Source organism: Onychostruthus taczanowskii, unplaced genomic scaffold (assembly GCF_017590055.1).
Source record: "Onychostruthus taczanowskii isolate IOZ18803 unplaced genomic scaffold, ASM1759005v1 scaffold72, whole genome shotgun sequence".
In the NCBI taxonomy this organism is placed as follows: domain Eukaryota; kingdom Metazoa; phylum Chordata; class Aves; order Passeriformes; family Passeridae; genus Onychostruthus; species Onychostruthus taczanowskii.
In genome coordinates this window covers 2,998,988-3,012,402 of record NW_024505008.1, presented here as the reverse complement: position 1 = coordinate 3,012,402, position 13,415 = coordinate 2,998,988, and the positions used below count along the sequence as shown (strand labels likewise).

Genomic DNA, 13,415 nt, shown 5'->3' with positions numbered 1-13,415 from the left:
CTGAAGAACCAGTGATTGGCCAGCAAGACTCACTCACCCTTTAGTAGTCCCATATGGCCGGTGTGTAAGTGTAGTGGAGATTGACAAGTGGACTGTCACAGCCTGAAAAAAGTCACACCACCATTGACCACTGCTGTGCCAGTTGTGACGGAACTTCAGTATTAACTGGAGTCCAAGGCAGCAAAGTGGTGCCACCACTGACACTGCAAATGTGTTTTTCTCCATGTGTTTAGCCATGAGTGCAGGCCACAGTTTGCTGGCATCTAGACGGGCACGAAGTACACATGGAACTGGATGTGCCAGGGGTGGAAGCCCAGGCCCACTATTTGCCTTGGACTGACCCAGGCTGCACTGGAAAAGGGTGAAGCTCCAGAGCACTTACATTGATGACACCACCACACTGCTGGGGAACACAGCAGAGAAAGTTTGTGAGAGAGGGGAGAACATAATCCAAATCTTTCTGAAGGCTGCTTTTGCTGTGAAGAAAAGTAAGGTCAAGGGACCTGTCCAGGAATTTCCTTTTATGGGAGTAAAATGGCAAGATCGACACCACTGGATTCCAATGGATATGGTCTACCAAGTAGCAGCCATGTCCCTGCCAACCATCAAGAAGAAAACACAGGCTTTCTTAGATGCTGAGGGGTTTTGGAGGATGCATATTGCACATTACAGTCAGATTGTGAGTCCTCTCTAGCACGTGATCTGGAGGAAGGACGATTTTAAGTGGCGTCCTGAATGACAAGCTTTTGATCAAATCAAATAGGAGATTTTTCATGCAGTAGCTCTGGAGGCAGTCAGAAGAGGAGTGGATGTGAAAAATGTGGCCTATACTACAGTCAGGGAGAATGGTCCTTCCTGGAATCTCTGGAAAAGTACCTGAGGAGACTACAGGATGAACCCTGGGGTTCTGCAGTTGGGGATACAAAGCATCTGAGGCCAACAACTGAAAAAGATCTTGGCAGCTTATGAAGGGGCTTGAGCTGTTTCAGTGTGATTGGCACCAAAGCACAACTCCTCCTGGCAAGCTGATTGCCAGTGCTGGGCGAGGTGTTCAAAGGAAAAGTCCCTTCCACACATCATGCCACTGGTATTATGTAGCGTAATTGGATAACTCTGATCACACAAGCTTAAACAGCAAATGCCAGCTGCCTAAGGATCTTGGAATTCATCATGACTCAGCCCAAAGGCAAAAAATATACATTATCATCAGAAGAAGAGGAGGAGGAAGTTACACATGCTGATGAGTCCCCATCATATAATCAGCTACCAGAAAATGAAAAGACGTATGATCTCTTCACTGATGGTTCCTACTGTATGGCTGGGCTACACTGAAAACAGAAAGCAGCTCTACAGGGTTCCACACACAAGTCACAGAAGCTATGGAGGGACAAGGTGCATCAAGTCAGGTCGCAGAGCTGAAAGCCATCCAGCTGGCTTTAGATATTGCTGAATGAGAGAAATGGCCCGTGCTGCACCTCTGCACTGACTTCTGGATGACAGTAAATGCACTGCAGGGGTGGCTGCACCAATGGAAAAAGACCAACTGGCAGGACAGAGGTAAACCCATCTGGGCTGAAGAACTGTGGCAAGACATCACTACTCGGGTAGAGAAGTTGGCTGTAAAAGTATTTCATGTATGCAGCACATGCATTGCAGGAGTCAGGCTACTGAAGAGCATTTCAAGAATGGACAGGTGAATTGGGCTGCCACGATTAAACTGTCCACACAGGTGGATGTGGATCAGAACTGGGAGCATAAAGGTGAATTACTTCTGGCTGGTGGGCCTATGATGCTGCAGGGCAGCAGGGAAGAGAAGTAACAATACAGATGGGCTCGTGGCTTAACTATGGGGTGAATTTAACGACAGACGCTATTTCCCAGATGATCCATAACTGTGAAACATGCACTGATCAAGCAGGCCAAACAGGCACAGCCCCTGTGGTGTGGTGGATGATGGTCAAAATACAAATAGTGGAAGGTTTGGCAGGTTAATTAATTACACTGCCCTCACACTAACCCTGTGCCTCACACCACTGCCTGGAACACCAGCTTGGGCCTCAAAACGCAACTCCTGTGGCAACATGGCACCCCAGAAAAAATGGAATTTTACTGATGTGAAGATGATTTTTTGCCTTTTCTTTTATGTTACTTTCATGTACCTTCAGTATTTTTAGCATGCATACTTATAATTCCCTATGTCTGATAACTTAGCATAGCCCTAGTACTTTGTTAGGCCAGGAAACCAAACATCCTAAAAGCCTCATAGTAGGAGGCTGGAAAAACCCCATGCTGTCTTGGGAAACTAAGGTCTTCTCTAAAACATATCCTGTCAACTAAAAATTTGGCCTATCCAGGGGGGAATTCCTAGAATGGGGGAATATCATGCCATTCATCCAGGCCTCCCATTGGTGCATCTTTGTTAGATATGCTAATTTGTAAGATCTATAAATTGCATACGTGATCTATCGTGTGTGTGCTTTGAGGCACATCCCACCTTGATGAAATGGTGCACCACAGCATTCTTATTAAAGTACCGAGGAAAAAATCTCTTATCCCTTAACTGTGTCTGGCTCTCAATTTTTTAAGCTGAGGAAAAGGCATTACTACAATGGGACTGATTTCAAAAATAGTGTCATAGACCTCATGGCCAGAGAGCACGGTATTGAGTGGGTATCATATTCCCTGTCATGCACCAGCCTCTGGGAAAGCGGAATGATACAATCAACTATTGAAACCATATTAAAAGCAATGGGTGGTGGAAACTTCAAGCACTGGGATCTACATTTATTTGAAGACTACCTGGTTAGTTAACACTACAGGCTCCAGTCTAGCTGGCCCTGCCCAATCAAAACCCCCATGCACCACAGAAGGGACAGAGTTACCTTTTTGCACATGAGGAATCTGTTAGGGGTGACAGTTTGGATTAGTCGGCCTCCAACAAAGGCAAAGCCAACAGGGGAATTATTTTTGTTGAAGGACCTGAGTGCATTTCATGGGTAATACAGATGGATGGGGAAATGTGATGTGTACCTCAAGGAGAGGTGCAATTCAAAATATTTTTTGCAACATTGACTCCACTGTAAAATTCTCCTAAAGCAAAAAGCATTCTGCAATTATCATTAGTAGATGGGGGCCCTGATTCTGGCCAGGACAGGGTTCATTTCCAGAGCAGCCAGAGCAGGAGCATCGCTAGTACCCAGAGGTTATTCTCTACCTCCCTGTTATTTTCCATTAACAGGGAAGGGATCACTTCTGGAACAAGGGAGCCTGGCTGCATGGATCAGACCTCCATAGTGAGCCCTCTGTATGGAAATCACTCTTTTGCTTTTGTACACTCTTGCTATTAATATTTTTGCTGTTTCTGCTAGTTTTCTTATCTCACTGCTCTTTCCAGCAAATTGTTTTTATGTCAACCCATCATATTTACTTTTTTGGCTCCCAACTCCCTCCATTCTATCACAGAGGAAGAGAGAGAGGGGGAAGGAAGGGAACAGCACACAGTTTGGAGCGTCTCAGTGGAACCACTGAACTGGAGAGTACCACTCCTAAACCACCAAAATTGGGCATAACCTGCAGAGAAACAGCACTATCAAAGGAGATGACACAAAACAGAAATTAACCATTTTCAAAAATAAGGACGGGAGATATTTGAATTAGATGCTTTCACTCTCCCTGTGAAACAGGAGTTTTAGTGAGCCTTTTTGCTATCTCCATGGAAGTTCACCCTTATTTGGCTGTAATACAAGACACTGAAAAAAATCAATTCACACATGCTCCACCTGTTAAGTATTTGGTATCTCATATCTGAACAGAAAAACCCCTTCAATAGCCCAAGCCAAGCAGGCATTCCATAAAGGCAAATGTTCAGGAATCCAACAATATGTTACATCACTATAAATTTATTTTGTTGACTCATTAAGAGTTTTTCTAAACACTAAATAACCAACAGCAAATAAGAAATCTGTAAGAAATTTTAAGAAATCTAGGTACACAAGCAATTTTCCTTGATCCATATTGTGAAGCATGTACTTTATATTATACTAAAGCATTGCTAGCCAGAGAAAAAATTGGAATGTTCAGTGATAAACTGCAAAGAAACTGAAACTAAGAGTGCAAGGATTTCTACTAATAATCTGCACATTTTATTTGAAACTTGATCCTGCAGCCCTTATTCACAAGATCAGACCTATTGAGCTTATTCACATGAGCTTTGGCTGCAAGATTGGACCTTAAGTACTATCAGGTGCACGTGCAGCCTATCATCAGATTTTGGGTTATTCATACAAGAAGCTACCCTTTCAAATGCAGACTACTTAATGCTTCCTTCTTCATTAACTTACATGTCCTCTTCTGCTGCTCTATGCTTTCATTTGTGCTATGTAAATAGCCTCTCAGTCATCAAAACATATAATGATCTTTGCAACCAAGGAGGAAATTAGTAGCAGGTGAACGCTTATTTTTTAAATCATGTTGAGACCAAGCTGTTCTTTAACTTAAAGGAGATCTGGAAATAAAAATCCAATTTTACTCTTAGCCATCTGAATTATGGGTTGTCAAGGTCATAATTTTACATAGTTATGCCACACATACTACTCAAATATTAACCTTGATGGCAATCTACTTTGTGATAAGCTGGATCTAACACTTGTGAACATACTTTAAAGCAGTTTTTCTAGTGGCATAAGACTTCTCTGATGACATAAAATTAACTGTTATCTTATCACACATGACACCAGGAATTTCTGCTTTAAATGTTCAATTTCTTTGCTTTACATATCTGTTCTACATAAATACAAAACATTATACAATGGTGACTGCAAAAAACCATCTTAATTATTTTCCTACCTGCCTACAGACTTTTGCAGTCAGAAAGGTTGCAATTACAAGACATGGCATTAACTTGAATAGGATCACAGCAGAGATATTTATGTCATGGTCCACATTATAATCTACATATTTACAAATCCTCTTTGGCTTTTCCAAGACATTGGTAGAAAAGTAAGCTGTCAGTACAGGTAAAAGTATCTTCATCAGTGAAGGCACTCTCAAAAATTTTAATGCCAGTGTTCAATGGCGTCCAAGTAATCAACAAATTATAACTGCCTTTAGGCTGTAAGATACATGCAAAGCAACAGAAAATAACCACCTTCTGATGCTAGGGATACTCTGGATACTACATGAGTATAAAAGTAGAAAGTCACTTAAAGTCTGCAACAATTAAGCTGTTGTCAAAATTTTTCTCAATCATACTTAAAATTTGCCACATGGATTAATCATCAGTTCAAAGCAGCTGCAACACTATGTTCTATGCACTTCTGCTGCCATTTTAATTTTTAAAAAGCAAATAGAGATGCTCTCTACAAAATAGCAACGACTGAACCAGAATCACAAAATTATTAACAGTTCACTAAATTATCTATTAACAACACATATCAAAAAGCTGCAGAAAAAAATTGTGTGCCTGAAATAACTGATCAGTGAATGAACAATAAAAAGATGTAAGGAGAGGAGATGTAGGCAAACCACTTTGATTTTTGAAGAACCCATTTCCACACAATCAGAAAAATGGCAGAACATCACAGACAGTATCTTCATGACTTTTATTAGCAAAAAAAAACCCCATGGAGAACCAAACTGAAATTAATGCTCCAAGAAAAGGAGAATGATGCTGGTACTATAAGGCCAGGGAGTACACTCACCTCTTAAAATCAGTAAAACACATTAAAAACACCCCACAACATACATACATACACATATATATATTACTGGTTTTAATATATATATATGTATATGCACAGTAAAAAAGTGGTTTTGTTCAGGATGTATATATCCTTTAAAAATCAGAAAACCAGCAAGCAATGACTGAGCTAACAATGGAAACACCGAACACATAAAACAATTTTGTTCAGTGATACAAATATAGCTACTTCATCATCTCACTGGATGACAAGCTACATAACTGAATCCTAAATGCACATTAAAGAACTCCTACAACCAAAGGATAATGTTTCAAAGCAAAGGCCTAAGGCCAGATTTTACTACATCATTTTACATATCATTTGAGTGACTGCTTCTTAAGCTACCACAGTTTGCTAAACACATCTTTACCTTAGACTACAAAACAGATTATCAGAGGATGATATACCACTCCAGTATTATTCCATGTTTGCATCAGTGACTCACTAATTTAGGACAAAAAACGAGATTTTAGTTATGTGAATAAATGCCAAGGATCAGCATCTCCTGTGTTCCCAAATAACTACATCAAAAGCAGACAATGGAACATCTATAAATTTGGGGCTTGTGGGAACAATTATGTGTACCGAGCACCTAATAGAAAAAAACTGAAACACAAATGAGGTTGTTTTTTTTTTTTCTCTAAAAAAACAAAACAGACAACTTAAAACAATTCTCTGTCAGATACCTGACCTTAAGCCTTCCTTGTCCTTTATCTACCAATATAAACAAAGTGAATTTTCAAAGATCATTCAAACTGGAACATGGAGAATGACTATAACTAAGGCAAAACACACAAGACAGATCACAGATATAAGATCCCTGGTCCCAGAACAAGTACACCAAAAAATCACAAAAAGTTTTTCATACCTGTGTGTTGAAGATATTTACACACATTTTTCAGATGCACAGAATGTGAAATTTGCTGTGTATTTCCAAATATGCACAGGAAAGTGTGGTGGCACAGGAGGCCCATGCTGATCTTTAGTCATGTCCTGTCCAACTCACTTATTTGGAAAATGGGAATATTTGAACAATGTAGACACACACAAACATCCATACATACAGGCCATGCAACAGTATTTCCTCTCAGAAGAAATGTGTATCAAGACACAGCACTATCCCTTTTTTTAGAAAAGTACACAAAGTGAAAAGATGTGAGAAGCAACTGCAATAGTCCCATTCACTTTCTACTCACTGCCACAGTTCTTTGCAGGAATGAAGAGGAGAAGGTAAAAAGCAAGCTTCATAAATTCCTGGTAACAAAGCTCTGGCAGGACAAACAGCTGAGCAGCTCCAGCAGCGAATCCAGGCTGACACACAAATGAAACAGCGGCTGAGCAAGCAAGCACAGAGCACCCCCAGAGGGCTGGTGCACCTCTCCTATGAGCACAGGCTGAGTGAGTTTGGGTTGCTCAATCCAGAGAATAGACATTTCCAGGGAGACATTACAGCAGCTTCCAGTAAAGGGGCTACAAGAGAGCTGGAGAGGGACTACTGACAAGAACATGGAGTGATAGGACAAAGGGCAATAGCTTCAAACCTAGCAAAAGCAGGTTTGATGTTAGGAAGAAATTCTTGACTGTGAGGGTGGTGAGGCACTGGAAGACTTTGCCCAGAGAAGGTGGGGATGCCCCATCCCTATCAGCCTTCAAGGTCAGGGCTTCAAGTAACCTCACGTAGTAGAAGGTGTCCCTGCCTATGGGAACTAGATGATATTTAAGGTCCCTTTCAACCCAAACCCATTCCGGGATTGTATGGATAAGGCACTTTTCTTCCTAAGGCACCATTATGCACGAACAGGCCCTGATTTGCTGCAGATGGCTATACATCTGCCTGCTGATGTAAAGTGAATTGATTTCTTATTGTGTGCACAGCTTGTGTGCACAGCTTTTACTTTACCTATTAAACTGTAACTCAGCCTGTGAATTTTTCACTTCTACCCTTCTGATTCTCTCCCCTGTTCCACAGTGAGGAGTGAGCAGGTAGCTATGGGGGGCAGAACCACCTACGAAGTACCAATAGCATCCAAATATGTAATACACTAACAGATAACCAATTCATTCTTCAGATTTCTGTTTTATTTAGTGTTTTCTGTTATCTCCTGGTAACATGAAAAAATCAACCAATGCATTTATCTTCAGCCAAAAAGAAAATTGTCACAGCTTTGTAATCCATGAAGTGACTAAGGTTAAAAAAAATACTGCACTGTATAATATTCTGACTTATGTAGGTAGATTATATTCTATTATGAAGATATACTAAAGTCAAACAGTAACCTAAATCACACCCTAAGCTATACAGCAAACAATAGAAATTACTGTTAGAGCATTAATATGCAGTAAATCCTGAAATACTTTCTATTAAATGACTGGAACCACACTAAAATTTTATTAATGTATGCAAAAATATCACTTCTACAGAGAAACAGGTAGAACAAAACCCATAGCACATGAACACATACACACATATATACATCCACATATATGTATATGTACACATATACACAAACATACACACACATATTAAATGTGTCCATATATTTAAATGCTACACACAGAGATACATATACATGCATGCACACACACAAATTATGTACCTCTCCAAGGGCTTCATAGCGCTTTTGGTTCCACCTATGCAAATCTTCACGATAATTAAAAACAAATGGCTCCCCAGTTTTAATGTGTCTTAATTGCCCTTCTGTAAAAGAAACAAAATCATTACAGTTAATGTCCTTCTTCATTAAAAGTAAGACACACTCAATTGCTAAAAATTTAAACATACGTCTATATCTAAAAATCAAGCTATTATGAATTCCTCCTCATTTTTGGCTATAGGTTTTTTAACAGAAAAAAAATGTAGCATAAAAAATTGCACTTGCATTTTATCATATATACCGCTAGATTAAGCTAAACAGAAATTATGACAGCGAAACTGCACACAGATATCAAATGCCAGAGTACTTCACAAAACATATTTACGTCTCAACTGCTATGAATTAACAGTGAAATGTAAACATTAGCAGTTAATATTTGATCTGCAGGTGATTGAATTGTAGCTACAAATCCTCTACTTCAAAACTAACTGCATTGTAAAGAAATGCAAATACATAAGGGGCTGGAAGCTGGAAGTAAGGGAAAGATTTTTCTTCAAGCCTAACAACTTTCTATGCCAATCAGAAAAGAACCATGTCCACAGTTAGGAAAAATATCTTAACTCCAAGATGAAATCAAGGAAGACCTCCTAGATTTAGGGTACACTGAGATGACAACAGTAGAATAAAGCAGAATGCTTGTTTAGAGCAAAACCACATGCTACTTTTGCTCTCATCTTAACTTCCTGTAGTTGGCCTTGTTTATAGCCAAAGTTAACAGCAAATCCGACCACTTGTGAACACACAGGCTGTGTTAAAACAATGATAATAATAAAATAGCAACCAGTAGAAAGCAAACTACAAGAACAAATATTTTACCAACAATGTTTCAGCCTATCAGAAAAAACACAAGTGATGATCTCAGAGCATTAGAAAACTGCAGTATATAAGTGAAACACTAAAAACAGTCATATGTGCAAGTAAACTTTGAATGCTGAAACAAAGGTTTCTCTGTAATGTTTCCTCTTGAATAGAAAAAAAACGCTTGGTTGATGTATTTACAGAACTTTTAAACTTTATTTCCTGATGCTCTAAATAAAATATTTAAGATCTGGTGTCTATAATAGTTATGCTTATCTGCTCATTTAACTTTTTTTCTAGACCTGCCTTACCTCATGTACTAGATACTATGGAAGTAGTTCTCCAGTTTCCTATCCCAATGTTGGGTTCAAGCATCCTCCTTCTCACATTTTTCATATTACCTTTACTTTCAGCTGCTCCTTCTCAGATACATACTCTTCAAATATGCCATTCAACAGCACATGAACTGGCTCTCACCACAAGTAACAAATATCTGCTGATATTCCTCTGACTTTGTGGAACCCCTGCCTTATTCAGATTTAAATAATCTAACAAACTTCTGTACTTTTCCACCATAAAAAGAAGTAAGATTAAGACACAAAAATACACGACTAAACATTTGAATTAAATGTACAAAAGCAAAATGGTGACTTTTTTGCTTTGCTGACCCTTAGCATATGTAATAGGTTTTCCTCCATTCTAAAGAAATCACTCAGGCTGTGAGGTTTAGTAATGGAATATTCAGTAACATAATTCATTCCCCAAAATTCAAATTTCAGCCCTTTTTATCAGCCACATATGAACTATTAACTCTGAAGTCAGTAAGGAAGACAGTAGACGCTGTGCAGATCTAAAAATAAGGAGCTGAAAAGTGACAGAGCTGAACTCCTTCCATCAAAGAAAGAGCATCACTTTCATGACACTTTTAGTCTCTAAGTACCTACCTGTGAAAGCCATCAGGGTATTAAAAAGCTAAGTGTTGCATAAATGACTATCATTTAAAGGAAAGCTCTTTTCTTTTTTCCCTTTAAAAGTGGAAGATGCAAAACAGGCAGATTTAGAAACTAAAGTTCCTCTGTTCACAGAGCAGGCACTGCAAAGAAGTAAAATCGTAAACATTCCCATTTGTTCTACAGGTTTTAAACAGTCTTGAAAGAGTCACTTCCTGCAGTCTGGTATTACGTTAGCTCAGAGGCTCATCTCTTACCTGCATTTTAAAATGCAAGCACTGGAAATTATAAATACTAAGTCATTTAACACAGAGACTGAGCTAGCTGGAAGTACTTGCTTGCAGGCATCACACACTTGGCTGCAATGCAAAATTATGTTCCACACCAGAAGAGACAGTCTATCACATTGCTTATTCTTCTATCAACACACATAGGTGTTTTCCTGTTGGTATTAATGGCATAGCTGGGACAAATTACCATCTGAAAAACAACTTCTTCTGTAGCCATAAAAATTAATCAGGAAATAAAACATTCCTTAAATGAATGACCAATCTTTAAATCGAATTTTAAATGCTACAGAAATTACTTTCAGAATTTTGTATCAACACTTTTACAAAAGAAAACAGGAAGTCATAAAATAGGCCCAATACAACTCCACAACATTGTATGAAATGAGGGATTTTTGTGATGATTGTATGAAATAAAAAACAGGTCTTAGATTTACAAGTCTATCAACACTAAAGTTTAAAATTTCAATCCTAACAGGAAAGTGTGAAATTTTAATAGGGACTTATAAGGTATAATTCAACTTCTGATAACCGCTCAACATTATTCTACATATGGTCTTTACAAAGCACATATAACTTACTTTCATTAAAAATGTACTCAAATCCTTCCAAAGTATCAGGAAATTCAAGTGGTGGCTCATCTTTTTTCATTAGTTCATCCAAGTCTATTCTAGACAATAAATCTAAAAAAGTAAAAGAAAAAAATACATAATGCATGCTGTCTCTTTTATTTCCTTTGTAACACTAAAAAAATGTGTCTGCTAATATTTGTAGATCTTACAGGCAGAAGAATATCCCAGTATTACTAAACACAGGACACTGTTATGGGAAATCTTGTTCAGATTTCAAAAGCTGGACGTTTTTGCCTGTATACATACTCATTTATTTACTTATTTATTTACGTACCTATTTATTTCCATATTAATCTAAAAATGTCCAGAGAAAGGGAAGTCACCAAAGACACAGCAATTTGTTTCAATGATTCATTACCTCAGTGTTAGAAAATAAGTCTCTGAGGTACGCACCATGGTTTCAACATAAAGTTCTCTAGCTTCAGTTTCAAATGATTGATAGTGTCTTGATTGCCTTCTTGAGGAGTTCAGATTATCTGAGCACATCATCTCACTGGCATTTACCAGATGTGTGAACACACCAGCCGTCAGCCCCTCCTTTGATACCCAGACTGTTAGGCCTGAATCCTCCTCTCAACCACCCCCATTAATAGCTCTCAAGGTAGAGAAACTCCCATCCACTTTATAGCAAGCCATGGCATACACATCCTTTTCTGTGTATGTAGGCTACAGCCTATATACAGCCTACATACAGTCACTAGTGCATGTACACTAAAATTAGCATAATCTACATTCTTTACCCTACATTTAAGGATTTACATTTAACCAGAGGCAAACTTATGGGGACATCTTTACATCTGCATTTAACTACCAATTACTGCATACACAGGTAATAGGGTACAATGATCTCTCCTCTCCTCATCTCCACACAATGCAGTGCGCTACGCTTCTAACACATTTTCTGATTATTAATTAAAAAAAATCAAGAAATAATTCAGCAGGATTTCACCAAAATACATTTTCCTACTTCTTTGTTAGATGAAATTGAAGACCACACAAACAGTCTGTTCAGCAGTGCTAAACTGACTTTGAACTATAATTATTTAATAAATCAAGATACTGTGTGTTACCAAGAAAATACATTAAGTGTTCTAAGTATATGGATTTTTACCTTTATTATTATCCAGTACTGTAGCTCAAAAAAAAAAAAAGTCTGAAAATACTAATTTTCTTTAAGTTTCATTTGGCATTAACTATGCTTCCATCTTTGTAGTACTTAAACAATTATGTTTATATTCTGTAATATGCTTGGTCATGTTGCCAGTAGGCTACCCACATTACCTAAGGTTAGGACTGACACATTCAACACTTTGAAATTTCTGCTGTTTAAAATGTACTGAAAATTATCTTCAACATTCTTGAGAGTTCCTTGACCTGCACTTCTACAACTCTTCAAGTTCACTATACATTTATTCCAGCATTTACATTTATTCCAGATTGTTGCCAACTCTGAGTGATTCCGCTGGGCAAAGCTGGAGGACCAAAAGCCATCTGGTATGGTTGCTGAAATTCAGCATCTTTCCAACAAGTACTATGGCTTCTCAGTATCTCTGTGGTATCTAAATGTCTATATAACACCACATACTGATTGGATGATTCTAAATCTGTCTTTCTCAGCCACAGCTCATTTTTACATCACATCTGTTTAACAGCAAGTCCCATGAAATTCAATTCATGCAAAAAATTATGTGATTGTTCTTGTGCACTGTCATTTGGAAGTTCTGCAGAAGCTCCTTTGGTTCTCAACGAAATGATATAGAAAAAGAAAATAATTTTGTCAAAGAAGACTCCCACAACAGGATGTAAAAAATGTGTCCTTTCTTCCTTTGTACATTGACAAATATCAAGGCAGCAACAGTCTTTAGCACATCTTTCTCTCCTTGGTGAAGAGACTCCGGTCACACTGCATCCCTGGAATTTAGTTTCACTTGAATTTCCATACCATCTTACCATGATCTATTTTGAGATGTATTTACACAGAAGTGTCACTTACTATACAACAACAACAAAAAAAAAAAACCAGTCTCCTGAGTATCAAGGACCATAGAATACAAAGTATATTATACTTATTCACACTATCTACAGCTTGTCATGATTTACAGCTTTCATCAGCCACTAAGGAAAACTGCACCTGAGTTGAAACCACTGACACGTTCACTTTCTTCTTGTGCAACTTTTCAAGTTAAATTTATCTAAAATGTCTTACAACTTTGGGATTCTTTCCAAATCTGATCTACCATTCTTACCTAAGGTCTTGGACTTTCCAACTCAATTTGAGATAGTTCAACAGAACTGAAAACTAAGTGATCTGCAGGAGACCTTCTCTAGCTAAATGGAAAATCACTCGATCACATCA

The 13,415-nt window shown here is 38.2% G+C and overlaps 1 protein-coding gene across 4 annotated transcripts in view; it reads right to left on the bottom strand.

Annotated features, from left to right (window-relative positions):
• Positions 1-13,415, bottom strand: part of FAM172A (family with sequence similarity 172 member A) — a 250,086-nt gene that overhangs the window by 214,765 nt on the left and 21,906 nt on the right. For all 4 annotated transcript variants that reach the window (XM_041422212.1, XM_041422213.1, XM_041422214.1 and 1 more), the window contains exons 3-4: positions 11,009-11,110; positions 8,336-8,436 (exon numbers count right to left, since the gene is read on the bottom strand). In XM_041422212.1, the coding sequence (XP_041278146.1) occupies positions 8,336-8,436; positions 11,009-11,110 (203 nt within the window). The remainder of the gene's footprint in view (positions 1-8,335; positions 8,437-11,008; positions 11,111-13,415) is intronic.